The 16,404-nt window shown below is 30.9% G+C and overlaps 1 protein-coding gene across 1 annotated transcript in view; it reads left to right on the top strand.

Moving 5' to 3' along the window:
* The window catches only part of LOC124538251 (neuroendocrine convertase 2), a 107,888-nt gene that overhangs the window by 81,204 nt on the left and 10,280 nt on the right, over window positions 1–16,404 (top strand). Inside the window, exon 7 of the mRNA XM_047115241.1 lies at window positions 13,372–13,547. Within this exon, the coding sequence (XP_046971197.1) occupies window positions 13,372–13,547 (176 nt within the window). The remainder of the gene's footprint in view (window positions 1–13,371; window positions 13,548–16,404) is intronic.

Here is a 16,404-nt window from a genome sequence, read left to right as displayed (position 1 = left end):
TGGGTTTGAACCCGTAATCATCGGTTAAGATGCACCCGTTCTACCCACAGGGCTATCTCACCTCAATAACAGGTAAATCTAAAATCGAAAAATTAAACATGAATATATTTGATATTCCAATGCCAATTAAAAATACATACAATTATAATTGACAACTCAAATTGAACGGATAGTTGTTATAACGGATTTATTGCTTTTGAAAATATATCTACCAGCACCTGCTTACTATACATCATAATTGTTAAAAACGTTTTTTCACAATAAACCAGTTTTATTCGTAAAAATGTACATAAAGTCCACGTATGCTGGACGTAAAGGTGAGGGAATTATTTACTTTGACAAATACGATTGTCATATTGAATAGGTCTCGTTAGTATAGTTGCTAATCTATAAAGCAACGGTAGCCTACTTTTTAAGCTCGTCGTTTTATATTTTTCTATCTTGTACACACACTTGTGATCTATAATTAAACGTCCTTAAATTGATATCCTACTGACCATCAAGAAACTAATATTTGATAATCAATATCATTATTTATTCGATTAATTTAAAGTTATAATAACTTTGATCTCAATATAGATTAGGTTCGAAGTTTCATTTCCCTGATGTCCGTTTCTTATATGTTTGGAATAACAAAACCTATGTCAGTATTCAAATTCATTCCTATATCAAGTCTTAAACTCATAGTACCTTTTGAATCTAAACATCACATCAATGCGACGCAATATGTCATTCTCGATCGGTAAAGGTATTATCGCACATATTGAGCACACGAAAATCGATCTTAAGTTGACGAACCTTTTCTTACTCCGACTGTATATATATGCAAGTGTTCCTTATTGTAATTAAACACACAGATTATTAATTATTAGATGACGCAACTGCCCGTCTGTGAAATTACATGTTTTTTTTTTTATAGTATAGCGCGAATTTTGTTTCACTTCTAATTGGATGTGATTTTGCGGCTTCTATATTCTTCGATGTTTTATTTATTTGGAATAATTTTGTTAAATAAATGAAATAAATGTTTGGTTTGCATATATTATGTCTTTGTATACTAAAGAGATCGAAACATAGATATTATGCTTGCTCGTTTAAATCCGGCTCAAAGGACCATGTCGAATTCTTGAATTTCCTATGAGTTCTATTAACTTTACTAAAATTTTACATTTTGTAAACATGTTTATACTTGAAAAAAAACATTTAAATATATTAAGATTTTACTAAAATATACTACAATTTACTTAAAATAATATTAATATAATAGAAAGTGTATTGATTGTCATACCACATAAAACTTTTGTTACACATTAGAAAGGGTTGTCTGAAAGAAATAAGACCCTCTTTGCAGAGTCATTGTATCTTACTAATTCTATTCTATTAATAGTTCGATCTGAGGTATTGTGTGACGTCACTCCTAAAGATCACATCTATTTGTGTACTGTATTTTTTCAATAAAAAAAATCTTAATGTACTTCATTCAAGTATACTTTTACAAGCACACTTGAATCGTCATTTTACAAAATTGTACGAAACGTAAAGCTATCAGTTTAGAATGTAGAATCTACCGAGAAAAAACGACAAGAAACTGTGTAGTTACTAATATACAACATTTGAAATACAAAGTTAAAAATGATATTTATAGCACTATACGACTAGAGAACGCACTTATATTAATTGTATACTGCTGATAAGGTAAGATTAGCTTAGATAACGTGAGCCCTTTATTATTTCAATAAAATACCAGCCCATAATATTCCACTGTAGTTCAAACACCTCAGCTGACTTTCTCCTTTGATGGGAAATACTTGGAATTTATTATACGACCCTGTTCACATGCTGGTCGTTAGATGTTACATCAACATGAATATAAAATAAAAAAAGTACAAAGTCTAAGACTTTGATGGCTTAGTTTGGATTTCATAATTAATCCATCAGGTTTTTTTTTTAATTTTTCGTATCAATAATTCTATGTTAGTTAGGATTCGGGCATGAGCATATCATGCAGCTTGATGAAGCAATATTTTATTGATACGAAAAATTAAAAAAAAAACCTGATGGATTAATTATGAAATCCAAACTAAGCCATCAAAGTCTTAGACTTTGTACTTTTTTTATTTTATATTCATACAACATAACATAAATAACAAAATAGATTAGAATTAGTATTAGTTAATTTTTATACATAACTAGCCGTTGATCGTGGCTTTGCCTGGAAACCCTATTTCACTTTCTTAGGGATAGAATTTCGAAAATTTCTTTCTTAGTGGTTGTCTACTCAATAAATCCATTCCTATTAACCAAATTTCAAGACCCTACCTTTAACAGTTTATGCTTTTCGCTTGCTTGGCGATGATGAATCTGTCAGTTGAGTAAATATTATTATTTACATTATAACAGCCTCTCCTTTTGATGACATGAGGACATTACATTAATGATTCAGAATGAGTTTTAAAATTACATTTACTGTATAAAAATAAAATAGTTCAAACAGTTGGACGCTGGAGTAATAGTGGAAAAACCTTTCTTAAAAGTATAACACCTCGCCTTTTTGCCTCTACTGGTGACAGGCGGGATGTTTCATTCTTTGCCAAGATGATTGGAATTGCGATTCAAAGGGGAAAGGCTGCTAGCATTCTTGCTAGCATTCCATGCGGTATGATTTATACTGTAGCTAATTTATATTTCTTATTTGTTTATAGGTAAGGCCCTAATGTTAATAATAAATAAATAAATATTGGATAACATCACTTTTATTCTGATCCCAATGTAAGTAAGTAAGATGTAACATCGGTACCACAAACACCCAACCCCATGAGACAGAAAACTAATTCACTTATTCTACACCGACTCGGCAGGAAATCGAACTTGGGACCTCGGAGTGACGTATCCATGAAAACCGGTGTACACACTACTCGATCAAGGAAGTCCTAAAAAAATAATAATAATAAAAATAAACTTATATAAATAACTAAGTAAAGTATATGTGAATACATATATTTTTAGAGTATGTTAATTTTAATTATTACGATTCTATGTAAATCAGGATAATATTTTGTGCAAATTAATTTCGATTGAATCTCTAAGCCCTAATTATGTTATAGTCTAGACGAATTGTATTGAATTGATATAGATGTAATCTTGTACGAAGTGTAGCAATTACACAACACGTTAATTTAGACTGAAAACAAATTAATATTTTGCAACTAATTTTGCCGCATAGAGAAATTTATTTTACTCATAATTTGATTCTTACTTTATATATCTAGTAGATTTTAATACGTCGATTTTAACCGCTGACAGAATGACTAATTTTCATGTGGTAAATTTATGTTTATAATGGTGTTTTTGATGGTGAAGGAAGAGAAGAAACCTGCACGAGTCGAATAAAAAAAATCCACGTTTTTATTTACCAACTCGTAATGGAACATGTTTAATAAGTTGCCAACCCTCTTTACAAAAGGTGAGAAGTCCTTACCCAAACAAAGATACAGTGCTATACTTTTTACCTTCATTTATATCGTACGAGACACTCGTCGCCGTTCAAACTTCTCACAAGTATAATTATAACTAAATATATATAAAAATTATACTAGATAGTGTCGATAGGCCGAGATGGTCCAGTGGTTAGAACGCGTGCATCTTAACCGATGATGATGATGGCAAGCACTACTGAAGCTTCATATGCTTAATTGGTGTTTATAATTAATTTCGTTCGGAGAAACCGGCATGTGTCTAATTTCATAGAAATTCTGCCACATGTGTATTCTACCAACCCGCATTGAAACAACGTGGTGGAATATGTTCCAAATAATTTTCCTTAAAGAGAGAGGAGTCCTTAGACTAGCAGTGGGAAATTAAAGGCTGTTGTTGTTGTTTGTTGTGTTGATAATAATACGTACATATAAAAAAATTGCATAGTTTCGGATCGGATTAATAGTTCTTGGTGAAAATCTAAAAAAGCTAACAATAGTAACAATACAAAATTTTTAAAAAGACATTACTTATTAATATTAATTATTTTTACTGGCAATACTCGGTTAAAGTAACATAATCAAAGCCAATAACATATTGAATTGGTTACGCACGTCTGATACGTACCTTTTTAATGGCCACTCGTTTTGATAAATCGTTTGATAAGTTATCGATAAGGTTTCAATTCATTCGTGATGGCATTACAGCGCTTTGAATAGATGAAGGTCGTGAACATATAAGGATACAATATTCGTAACAAATATTACGAATTACGGCGTACTGTTATAGTATTGTGATATGAATATGTCACATTATAATTAGTTTTTTTTTGGGTTTTTACGAGCAGATGTGGCCTAGTGGTCAGAACTTGTACATACATTATAACCGATGATTGCGGATTCAAACCCAAGCGAGTACCACTGAATTTTCACATTAATTTGTGATTATAATTCATCTTGTGTTCGGCGGTGAAGGAAAACATCGTGAGGTAGCCTGCCTGTCTAATTTCAACGAAATTTGACAGAATTTAATCTTCTCCTCAAACGGAGAGGAAGCCTTGACCCAACAGTGGAAAATTTACAGTCATTTTTTTGTTACTGTTGTTGAGGGTAATTATGAGACGTCTCGTCCAAACTCTCAACTCGTCGTGTGTCATTAGAATATCCGTTCAAACTTCACTTAATTGTAAGGCGAAATTAACATTATACAGTGCACAGAAAAAGAGGCTTCTTATGCTTCTTGCTTTCTCAAGGAATGAATTACTACAGCAAATGTTATTGCCTGGATGATTCTCCTCCAAATTATTCAAATACATTTAAATACCGTCTTCAGTTATATGTATTAAAAACGGACGAGGCCTTATTATCTTTATGGCAATCGAATACATCGATTTATCTTACAATGGAATCTAAAATGAGAAGATGATTGAGAAAACAACTCGTTCCAACATTAAATTGCTGGTAATAAGAGAAAATATATTCTAATAGAGCTTATTTATAAGAAGAGTTTACTACACAGAGAAGTTGATAAAACTAAAGGGGAAATTCAGTTCATTTCAAAAATGTACTAAAATATAATAGTAAAGTGTTTTATTAATAATTATAAACAGTATTCTTATACAGGTTAAATAAGTAAATATCGATAACTTTTATTTTTGATATTTTAACATACTTAATTTTACAAATCGATATTTTTGAATAATATTAAAGTTAAATTAAACTATGACGGGATGACATAATAATAAACAGAGTATGCGCTATTTATGGATCATGGACGAGTTGAGATGGCCCAGTGGTTAGAACGCGTGCATCTTAACCGATGATTGCGGGTTCAAACCCAGGCAAGCACCGCTGATTCATGTGCTTAATTTGTCTTTATAATTCATCTCGTGCTCAGCGGTGAAGGAAAACATCGTGAGGAAACCTGCATGTGACAAGTTTCATAGAAATTCTGCCACATGTGTATTCCGCCAACCCGCATTGGAACAGCGTGGTGGAATATGTTCCAAACATTCTCCTCAAAGGGAGAGGAGGCCTTTACCCCAGCAGTGGGAATTTACAGACTGTTGTTGTTGTATGGATCATGGGAGAATATAAAACCTAGCAGTTTTCATTAAAATATACAAAGCTAAAGCGACGCTACCGTACGTAGTGTTTTTAACCTCGCTTTATGCTTGAAAAAAGTATGAGACAATTGTTGCCACGTGCCTCGACTAATTGTATTCCCCGAAATAGCTGCTGCAGTAAGTTTACAACGATGCTCCACTGTCTGATATAATTAATTTCGACAAATGCCATTTCTGTTACTGTCTTTTTGTATTAAAGTAAATGAACTATCCAAAGTTAGAGTGGCACGTCCGTATTTGAAGCTGATATTCAGGAACAGTTCCACGTTTTTTTCCACTGTGAAATCTTAGCTCTAATAGAGCTGCACTTTGTACTACTGACTCTAACATTGTTGTGCACTGTTCTATCCTGGCAATCCAGCTAGCTTTGCTTGGCTCTAAAAATAAATTATTAAAACAAGCAAACCTATATTTAAATAAAAAAAAATGAGTTCAACCTTTAGAGAGATACATGAAATTAATCTGTACACAAACATTATAACATACATTTAGAAAAAATAATTGTATTTATCAGGAAGTATGAAGACTATGTAGAGCATTATATACGTAGCGAGTTTTTTGTTTATGTTAAAAATAATATGTGACTTTTAATTACAGAATCATTGACTAAGGCTTAATTTTATAGAAAGATAAGTGTTGATGCATCAACATCATAAGCGTAATACGTAAAAAGTCAAAAGAAACCATTAATTTAAAGATTTTGATTAATACATTAATTGTAACATATGTATGTTTTCCAGATTATATGTGCGTTTAATTGGCTAATTGGATAATTTTATAAACAATTTTTAATTTGGATCCATTTAAAGTAAAATATATTTGCGGCAGATTTTGTTGAGCCGCAGTAATTAATTTCAAGGTTACAAGCTCGCTGTTTTCGTTAATACAGAATTAGGTTTGTGATTCAAAGTAAAATTGTTTTGGCAAGAGATTAGTCGAGATATTTTATCTGCAGATGAAATATATGGCCCCGCTATGTCTCTGCTTCATTAATGCTTTAAATTTTAATTATATTTACTATTATATTTCAATCAATATTTTCATTAATAAAGAATATGATACTTGGTGGTAGGGCTTTGTGCAAACCCATCTGGGTAGTTACCACCCACTCATCAGTTATTCTACCGCAAAATAACAGTACTTAGTATTGTTGTGTTCCGTTTTGAAGGGTGAGTGAGCCAGTGTAACTACAGGCACAAGGGACATAACATCTTAGTTTCCAAGGTTGATGGCACATTGACGATGTAAAAAATAGTTAATATTTCTTACATCGTCATTGTCTATGGGTGATGGTGACCACTTACTATCAGGTGGCCCATATGCTCGTCCGCCAACCTATACCTTAAAAAAAAAGAATAAAAGGAATAACAATACTATAAATGTATACTTGGTGGTAGGGCTTTTTTCTAGCCCGAATAGATCGGTACCACCCACTCATCAGACATTCTACCGTCAAACAACAATATTTACTGTTGTTATGTTTCGGTTTGACAGGTAAGCCAGTGTAACAGGTACAAGGGACATAACATCTTAGTTCCCAAGGTTGGTGGTACATTGGGTATGTAAGGAATGGTTCTCACAGCGTCATTGTCTATTGGCAGTGGGGGCCATCAGATGATCCACCTGCATATATATTACGTTACAAATAATATGAATTGAATAAATTATTGCCTTAAAAAGCTTGAAATAGACTTAGTATTATTCTACTATAGATATGACTCGTGAACGTCAATTTAATATTGCACTTAAAATAATTTCATTTGAAAGGCAAAAGGAAACCGAAATTTTATTTGAGTGAGCTTCTAAAATGAATATTTCAAGAATTTCAGCAATGGTAATTAAATTTGATCTCTAGTGGTACAGCTGGGGTCTAGGGTTTGACCTACATTTACCAATTTAGTTTTAATATATCAGAAATATACCCTTTATTTACGTGTAAGATATATTATATACCCTTGGGGTATTGCCTCGTATATCGTGACATCAAATGGTATGATGCGCAATTATTGGTACCTGCCCAAAAGGGGTTGCGTAAACCTATAACATGTATTAATTTTTTTTTATAAGGATTTTCACTACAAGATTTCAAGACAGTATTCTCACTTTCGTTTAAAATTTTTAATAAAAATTCGAATCAAATATAAATAAGTGCATTTATATTTATTAAAAAATAAGTTTTTAATACAAACTTATATTTGTAACATGACTTTAAACATTGTTTGATATTGTCATCGACATTATTCCACCTTTGGATTTATTTGTTTTTTAACACAGATAAATAAATATGATATTATAACAAAATGATATTAGCAGATACTAATTCTATTTTTTTTTAATTGGCTTACAAGAACAAACTGGCCATTTAACTTTGTCCATGACTTGCTATTTTTAAAACACTTTTATTGACTTAACCTACGGGGTTAGTCAGACTGAATATAACTGAATCCTGTTCAAATACTTCAAACTCAAATAAAGTTTAAGCGTTTTTCTCTTATTTCTTTTTTCAAAAGTTAACTATTAATTTTTTTTCAGTGTATTTGTCGTTTAAAATATCCATAATAGTTAAACTAATTTATTAAAGTTAAAAAATTTAATTTTAAAAGTAGTTTTGGTTATAAAATAGATACAAAAAACAACTATTCTTTCGGGTCCAATTATAGCTAAGATCCATCTAGATAACTCAAGAATTATAAGTACCAGTTAGTCATAAAACCTTTTTTTTAAATGTAAATCAAGTTAATTATAAATATACATACATATAAGCAAAATGCCAGTCATCATGATCTAACTTGAAATTAAATATACATTAAAAGACAATAGAATTATATTTTATTTAAATTTAAATTTAGAATGTGATGTTTTGTCTGGCAATAAAAAACATGTAGGAATAGTAAAGTCGTAAATCAATAATAGGTAACATACAACAAAGCAATAGATAAATAAAATCGTACAGACATATTCAATTTCGTTTTCAATCGAACGATTAACATGAAATGTTTACATTTCGCATGTAAATATAACGTCAGTTTATGTACAAAGAAATAAAAGGCTTCTACGTTACAAATGGGGTTCGTGGGAGGCCTATTAGTCAAACAATATACGATAAATATTGTGAAGCTCGAATTGAAATGGATCTGTCAATTTCATATGCTATTGAAACATGTTGTAACAATAATTGCGGACTTTGATATTCGTAATTATTAATATTGATTAATATGAATTTATTGTGTTCAACGGTTTCAAATAATTGGTATTTAAAGAAACTTTAATTGTTCCTCATATTGCAATGTACCACCAACTATGGGAATTTAGTGTAATGCCCCTTGTATCTGTAATTGAATTTGCACACTCATTCGTATAACCAAAACATAACAACTCTAAATATTTGTTTTAAAGCGTCAATAGCGCAATGGTTTGCGGGCCAGCAATGTAAAAAGTCACAGGATCGATCCTGACCCTGTGGGCTATTGACGATAAGCTTAAAATGAGGGGTAAATAGGAATATAGTAATTCTTGAAATAATATGGAATATAAAAATTTGTGCATCTTTGCTATGCTACAAATAATATGTGGCATGTGTTAGATTTATTTATAGTGAATTAAAATAGTATATTTGATTATTTTGAGAAGAATTTAATTTCCTTATTACTTCATAATATTTCAAGAATATTAAAAAGTAAAAGATTTTGATTATATTGATGAACATATAATTTATTTTTCCAGTTATATATGTATATGTAAAGTTATGCGATACAGTTTTCAAGTATTATATTATATCGCGCAATTGACAGCCCGCTACGGGTCTGTCTGCATTCACCACCCACTCAGGAAATAATAATCTCTCGATAGGTAAATATGCTTTGTGACGTAATTGGTACGAAAGATGAACGAGTACAAGGACAAAAGCATACCTTGAGTATTTCATTTTGCAACACAGCTAACTTAACTAAATCTAGTAAAATATTTGATTTATTTAATGACAACAATAACTTCCTTATTTATTTATCTTTTCCTTATCTATTTACAAATAAACTGGTATTTTGTAAATATAAGGAAGTTCATAAATCTGTATTATTTTTAATATTATAAATGTGAAAGTAACTCTGTCTGTCTGTCATTCTTTGACTTCCAAACCAATGAACCGAATTTTATGAAATTTGGTATGAAGCAAACTTGAGCTTCAAGAAAGGATATAGGCTACTTTTTTTCTAACATATGATAACCAACCTCTAAAATGCGAGCGAAGCGGTGGGCTAAACAACTAGTTAAAGATATTGTTTACCGTTTATCCTTTTTTTATAGTAAGTGATATGTTTGTATGATATTTATGTCTGTATATTATTTAAGAATTATTTAATTGTCTTGACCTAACACCAGTCATAAATTATGTATATATTACAAACGGTCTATAAGATTCTTGGCATGTCAAAGACAAATTACATCCTAAGTTCATAAGCATGTTCTATTTTAATTAATTCATTCAATCGGTTATTAAATCATATTTTCATTAATGAATTATGAAAGGATCATTAATAATAATAATACTTTGTTGTGTTAGGATTATAAGTGACGGTAAAGAAACAATATGATACGGATAATTTATTCATTTCCTCATCAAAACATAAAAAAAACTTAAAGTAAACTTATTTTTATTCATCCTATTAATATTTTGTTCCCTTGGGAAATAATCTCATTTTTAAACTTGAAAAAATATAAAGATTTTATTTAGACAGAGTTCTAACATAAATCTTTCAAGAATTTCATATTTGTTAAATGAAATAGTAATATAGAATAATAAATAAATTCTTATAAAAAATTGTAGGACTGTGTGCAAGGGTCTGGGTATGCACCAACCAGCCATACGATATCCGATCATCATACTTCGGATACTTAGTATTGTTATGTTCCAGTTAAAAGAGTGAGCGAGACACTGACAGACGTGAGGGAGATAGCAACCTACTTCATATGTCTTCCAGTACCATTCTCTAGTCAGCCTACACAATTTAAATACCAAAGAAATGATCTTTCTATTCACATAAAGGCTTTTACAAATAACCGAGCATACCCGCAATAACGCCGATAATATTGGAAGTTTCATCGAAAACAGATAAGAACATTATACCTTCTTCAATTCGAAAACTATTAGTTTGCCAGCGCGGTCTCTATTTACACAGATTTTATCGGCCAAATAGCTTAGGGTCGATGAGACAGTTTTGTGGCTGTGTTTATTCGGGGATACATTTTTTTACCGAAGTTATTGCTTCTAGTTGTATAGCTATTATGAGCCCGTGAATAGAATTGATTTGTTGATGTCTAAATTTTGAGCGCGATTCGCCAAGTCATGCCAAGTGAAATCGTTGAGACGCAAAAATATACTATCGAACATGTTGATGTACATACATAGACTACACACACACACGCACACACATACTACACATAGACTAGCGTTATTTCTTTGAGCAAAAGAGGTTTTTGTCAACATTTAAAGTTACTCTTTCAGATCTAACTTTAGACATACGATGAGTGATTTTGTATTAACTTGTTATCCTAAATAAATTAAATATATTGGTTAAAAAGCTTTTCGAATGCTTATAAGTTTCATTATAATAGAGATAAAAGTTTACATATAATATCGAAAAACATATGACTAGACATCGGATTATATGCACTATCAAAATGCCAAAATACGCATTCAAATATGCACTAAAAATGACGAAATATGCTCAATAAAAAAACATTTCTAATTAGATTTTGACATTTCTTTAAATTATAACTTAAAATTCAAAAAATTAGAAAACCTAGAAAAATATAACTTAATAATTATTATAATTTTTGTAAAAATAAACAATAATATATTTTTCCAGTTTCCACAGCAAACTTGAGACGTTTTCCACTTAATATTATTATATACAAATATGCAAATGCATATAGTCCTATGTCTGCATATGACATATTCAGACTTTAATTTATTTTTAACTGTTAAACAATTTCATACAAAATTAATTTACATATCTACCTAAATATTGACTAACCGTTTTGAATGTAGAGACATACTAAAAAGGGATTTTATCTGGGAAAGATTATAATTCGAACATTTAATTTTCATCTCACGCAAACGTTCATCCAATCGACATATTAAAAGTATCTGAAGTAACTAAGTATCGTTGAATTATTTATTAACTTGCATTATAAATATTCTCAATTTCAATCAATCAATCAAGTACAAATCTCGCAGCTGCATGATTTAATAATATAAATTTAATAAATAATGAGAATGGATATCTTATCCAATTCCTATCTGTACCTATTGATGTTCTAATCATCTAATGGAAAACTAAATTGCTGACGTCTCCTACCTTAAGCCAATCATAATTAATTTCACCACCACGGACGCGCTATTGAATAATTAACGAGGTTGCGTGACGTCATCCATTCATATTCTTGATACAGTGTTAAGTATAATAAATTAATAAAAATACTACGTAAAGCGTAATATATAAAAATAATTAAAAAAAATGAAAGATATTTTTTAACACGTTTTTATATACATATATATTTTGTGACTGCTATTATTGATCATTGTAGATTACCTTTATCGAGAGTTTGATTTTTCGGTGGAAATAAATAAAAAAACGATTACATAGAAAATTAAACGACGTATATTGCAAGAATAAAATTTATACAAGCTTACATGTCAGTTCAAATTATATTTAAACTAAGAACACATATTTGTCAACTACTATAAAACGTTGGTTGAGTTCTTATATGCCAATACTAATCCTTTATGTTAAATAAGGTTCTATTTCACTTTGCAAGCATTGACCCAAACATTAATATAGCAATTTAAAAAAAAAACTTTGTACAAAGTTTATGGAAGAATATTCGTATGGTATTTTCCAGAGTGATCGCGTTTGAGTAACAGTAGAGTTGAAATGCTACAGAATTACCATTCCGTAGCCGACCGTAGCGTCCTTCGTAGCGGAATATTTACATATGTTAAAACGTTACAATTATTCAACGCGAGACGAAAATTTTGCCGTTTTACGTTATATACTCGTCGAAAAATTTAGGGTAAGGGTAAAAATTGGAATATCGAAATTAGTTGAAACAGTTTTATTAAGCATATACTTATTTCAACATATTGATAGTAGTCATTTATAAATTACAATAACAATTTTGATAAACAGTTAAATGTTACAGAATAATGTTTTAAATATTTCTACATTGATATAACAATAAAAAAAATTAACCATAGATGACCAAGGGAAATTGAGATTAATTTTTATGGTCTATCTTGATAATGACTCTACCGATTTCAATTTTTTTTTAAGACTCTACAGAAGATATATAAGAAAAAAAATGTGTAGATTTTCATAAAAATAGCTGAATTTGAAATTTAATATAGATAGTCAATTCTTTATAGCGACCATGAGAGAAAATTTCAATTTTAAGCAAGATAAATGGAAGGTATAACTTTGTATGAATGTTTATAAGGAACATATGCACCGGAAATGACCTCATCATTCTCCTCACCGACTATCTGAATGTAAAATGGCGGCGCTCGTTGATGGTTGACAAGAATAAACATTTCGGACGACCAAGTTGTAAATTGTGAATCTTCATATTATAATTATGAAGTTAAACTTTTTCAGGCTCTGTAAATATTACATTCCAGAACCAAATTTTAGTGAAAAGGTTTCATGTATAACGATTCTCAAGCAATAAGTTTTTGATATAACCAAATGATTATACTGATAAATTTTATTCAACAGGTATAAGGATGCTGGACCAACCTTACATGACCGATCTCATCGAGGCTAACTCCATGGGACATGAGCCTCATAAGATCCACATATACAGCGCCTCATGGGGTCCAACTGATGATGGAAGAACTGTTGATGGACCCAGGAACGCTACAATGAGAGCTATTGTGAGAGGGGTTAATGAGGTTAGTGGGAAATAGTCATTATTGAATACTGGAGTAAAGAATTTATGGTATTGAAAACATATATTATTAAATATTCATATTTAGTTCCCAAGATCTTAAGATCTGTGGCGTCATTCCCTTTGTGTCTATAGTTATACCAAATCACTCATTCTTTGAGTCAAGACGGCCCAGTGGTTAGAACGCGTGTATCTTAACCGATGTTTGCGGGTAAGCACTCCTGAATTTTCATAGGCTTAACTGTGTCTATAGGCGAGGTAGAAAACATCATGAGAAAATATGCATGAGATTAATTTTATCGAAATTCTGTCACATCCACAATGTATGTTTGTATTTGTATGTATTTATGTTTGTTACTCTTTCACGCTAAAACTACTGATTGAATTTTTAAGTAACTTTTCAATAATATAGCTTATACACCAACTATCACATAGGCTATAATTTATAAAGATGTAGCCTGAACTATCCAAAAATAACGATATATCAAATAGGTATGAAATATTTGGTATGAAGCAAACTTTATCTTCAAGGAACTTGAAGGCTACTATTTACACCTAATACTTACCAACCAACCCCTAAAACAGGAGCGAAAACTATTCGAACATAAATCGACTAAGTTTCCAATAACACCAACTCCGTGTGGGGATAACGACTAATCATTAATTTCTTACACTAATTGAATATTGTTCTCAAGAAACATTGTGCCTATTAAACTATTAACACTATAAAAACATATGATCTCGCAGACATTTTATTTGTTTTTAGAACATAAAAAGATGCTTTATATATATGCCTTATATATATGCGTCTTGAATTTATATAGTAGTTTTTAAACAACTGAGCTGAGATGGCCCAGTGGTTAGAACGCGTGCATCTTAATCGACGATATCGGGTTCAAATCCAGGCAAGCACCACTATGTATGTCCTTAATTTGTATTTATAATTCATCTCGTGCTCGGCGGTGAAGGAAAACAACCTGAAACCTGCATTGTCTAATTTCATAGAAATTCTGCCACATGTGCATTCCACCAACCCGCATTGGAACACTGTTACTTTACTGTACTTTACTTTTTTTTTAAAGTAACAAAATATTAACAGTGTAAATCAGAATAGTATCAGATACTTTATTTTATATCCTTAGAAGGTTTTGAGCATAAAGCTCTCTCTCTATCTCTATTAATATAATAAATATAAAAGTAACTCCGTCAATCTGACTGACGCTCTTTCACGACCAAACCGCTGAATCGAAATGATTTTTGATATTGATATGAAGCAAACTTGTACCAAGAAAGGACATGACATGACATGACATGACAGTGACTTTTTTGCCAAACACATTACAGTAAATACCCTAAAACGCGAGCGAAACCGAGGACAACTACTAGTATTAAATATTATAGTACACAGGTGCACGAATACAGCTATACTCTGTATATTTTCGTGCTCATGCGACAGTAAACCGATACGTTCAGAGAGAATACAGGCGTGAGTGAGTGTAAACATTACCGATTTTGAAACTCCAGGCTAAAGAGAATTTCTATACAACCCAAGAAACCTTTAATCAACAGCCATAAAGCTGTCTCTACAGCTACAGCTGACGAGACTATCAATACAATGTAGGCCACTAAGGAAGGTTGATAAATTGATAAATAACATGACTCAATGTCGTTGAGCAGTTTTATTCACAGCAAGCTCACGTTTTATATTTTTATCAAGTACTTATTGGAATAAAACACGTGCTATCTTCTCAGACAACTTAAGTTATATTTAATATTTCATATGTGTGTATAATATTATGTAGTTTGTTTTATCTGTTGCACTTCTCTGACTTACGTTTGATTTGTTAGTTTAACCGACTTCAAGAAGGACGTACGTATATATATATATATTATCTATGCGTATAACTTTTTTGGTTATGAGCTATTTTTTATTCCATTGGGGGTAATTGTTTTTGTTATATTATATCAATTGTTTGTTTCGGGCATCTTATAAAAAGTATTTTAAATAATCTGTCATGTACCACTGAAAAACTATTTGATTACTGATTCAGATCGTCAGCATCCACACATAACAATTTAGTCAATCCAAAAGGATCACTTGAGCTCACAGAAACACATACACTACATAAATGTTATTCTAAACCAATTATTCGCAAACTAAATCGTTTAATAATCACGTTTCCAAGCATTAAATACACTAGATAGGTGTTCTAAGATTGCGTAATTAGTATTTGAATGAAGCTGTTGATTACTAAGAAACCGCAATGAGCGGTTACATTAAGCGGGGGTTACGCAAGCATGCGTGCATATGTGTGTGTGTGTATGAATCTATTTGCATCTAAGCAGTCATAAGGCAAAGAGGGAACATAAAGGATTGTTTGTTCAGGGGAATTGAGTTCTTAGTGCTTCTCCTATCTACGCATCATCCACGATACGCGTGTAATCTTCAACTTTCCTTTGTTTAATGCTCTGTCTCGTTTTTTCTTTGAATATTTTGTATTTAAATAATCTTTTGTCTTTTTCAGTCAATTCAATCGATCTATTCTGTTTTAATTATTTTCTTAAGGATTTGATGACCCTTAGTGAAAATATTTCTTTTGAGCGGCTTGAAATTCAGATAAATCTTTTCGTATTTTCATTTTGGAAATAGTTTTTGAGTGAGCGTTGAGTATGTTTGTGTGGATGTGTATAGGCACTAAATGAAGTAAAGAATAGTATAGTAGGCCACGAGTTTAAAACTTCATAATATTAACTTCAATAGACTCTTACATAACAATATAACATTTTAAAATGGATATAACTACACACTTGAAAGTCGTAAATATAAAACGATAAAATAACTGAAAAACCGATAAATCCTA

This window comes from Vanessa cardui, chromosome 20 (genome assembly GCF_905220365.1).
Source record: "Vanessa cardui chromosome 20, ilVanCard2.1, whole genome shotgun sequence".
NCBI lineage: Eukaryota > Metazoa > Arthropoda > Insecta > Lepidoptera > Nymphalidae > Vanessa > Vanessa cardui.
The sequence above is the reverse complement of the archived record's forward strand: the minus strand, read 5'-3'. Positions and strand labels throughout refer to the sequence as shown.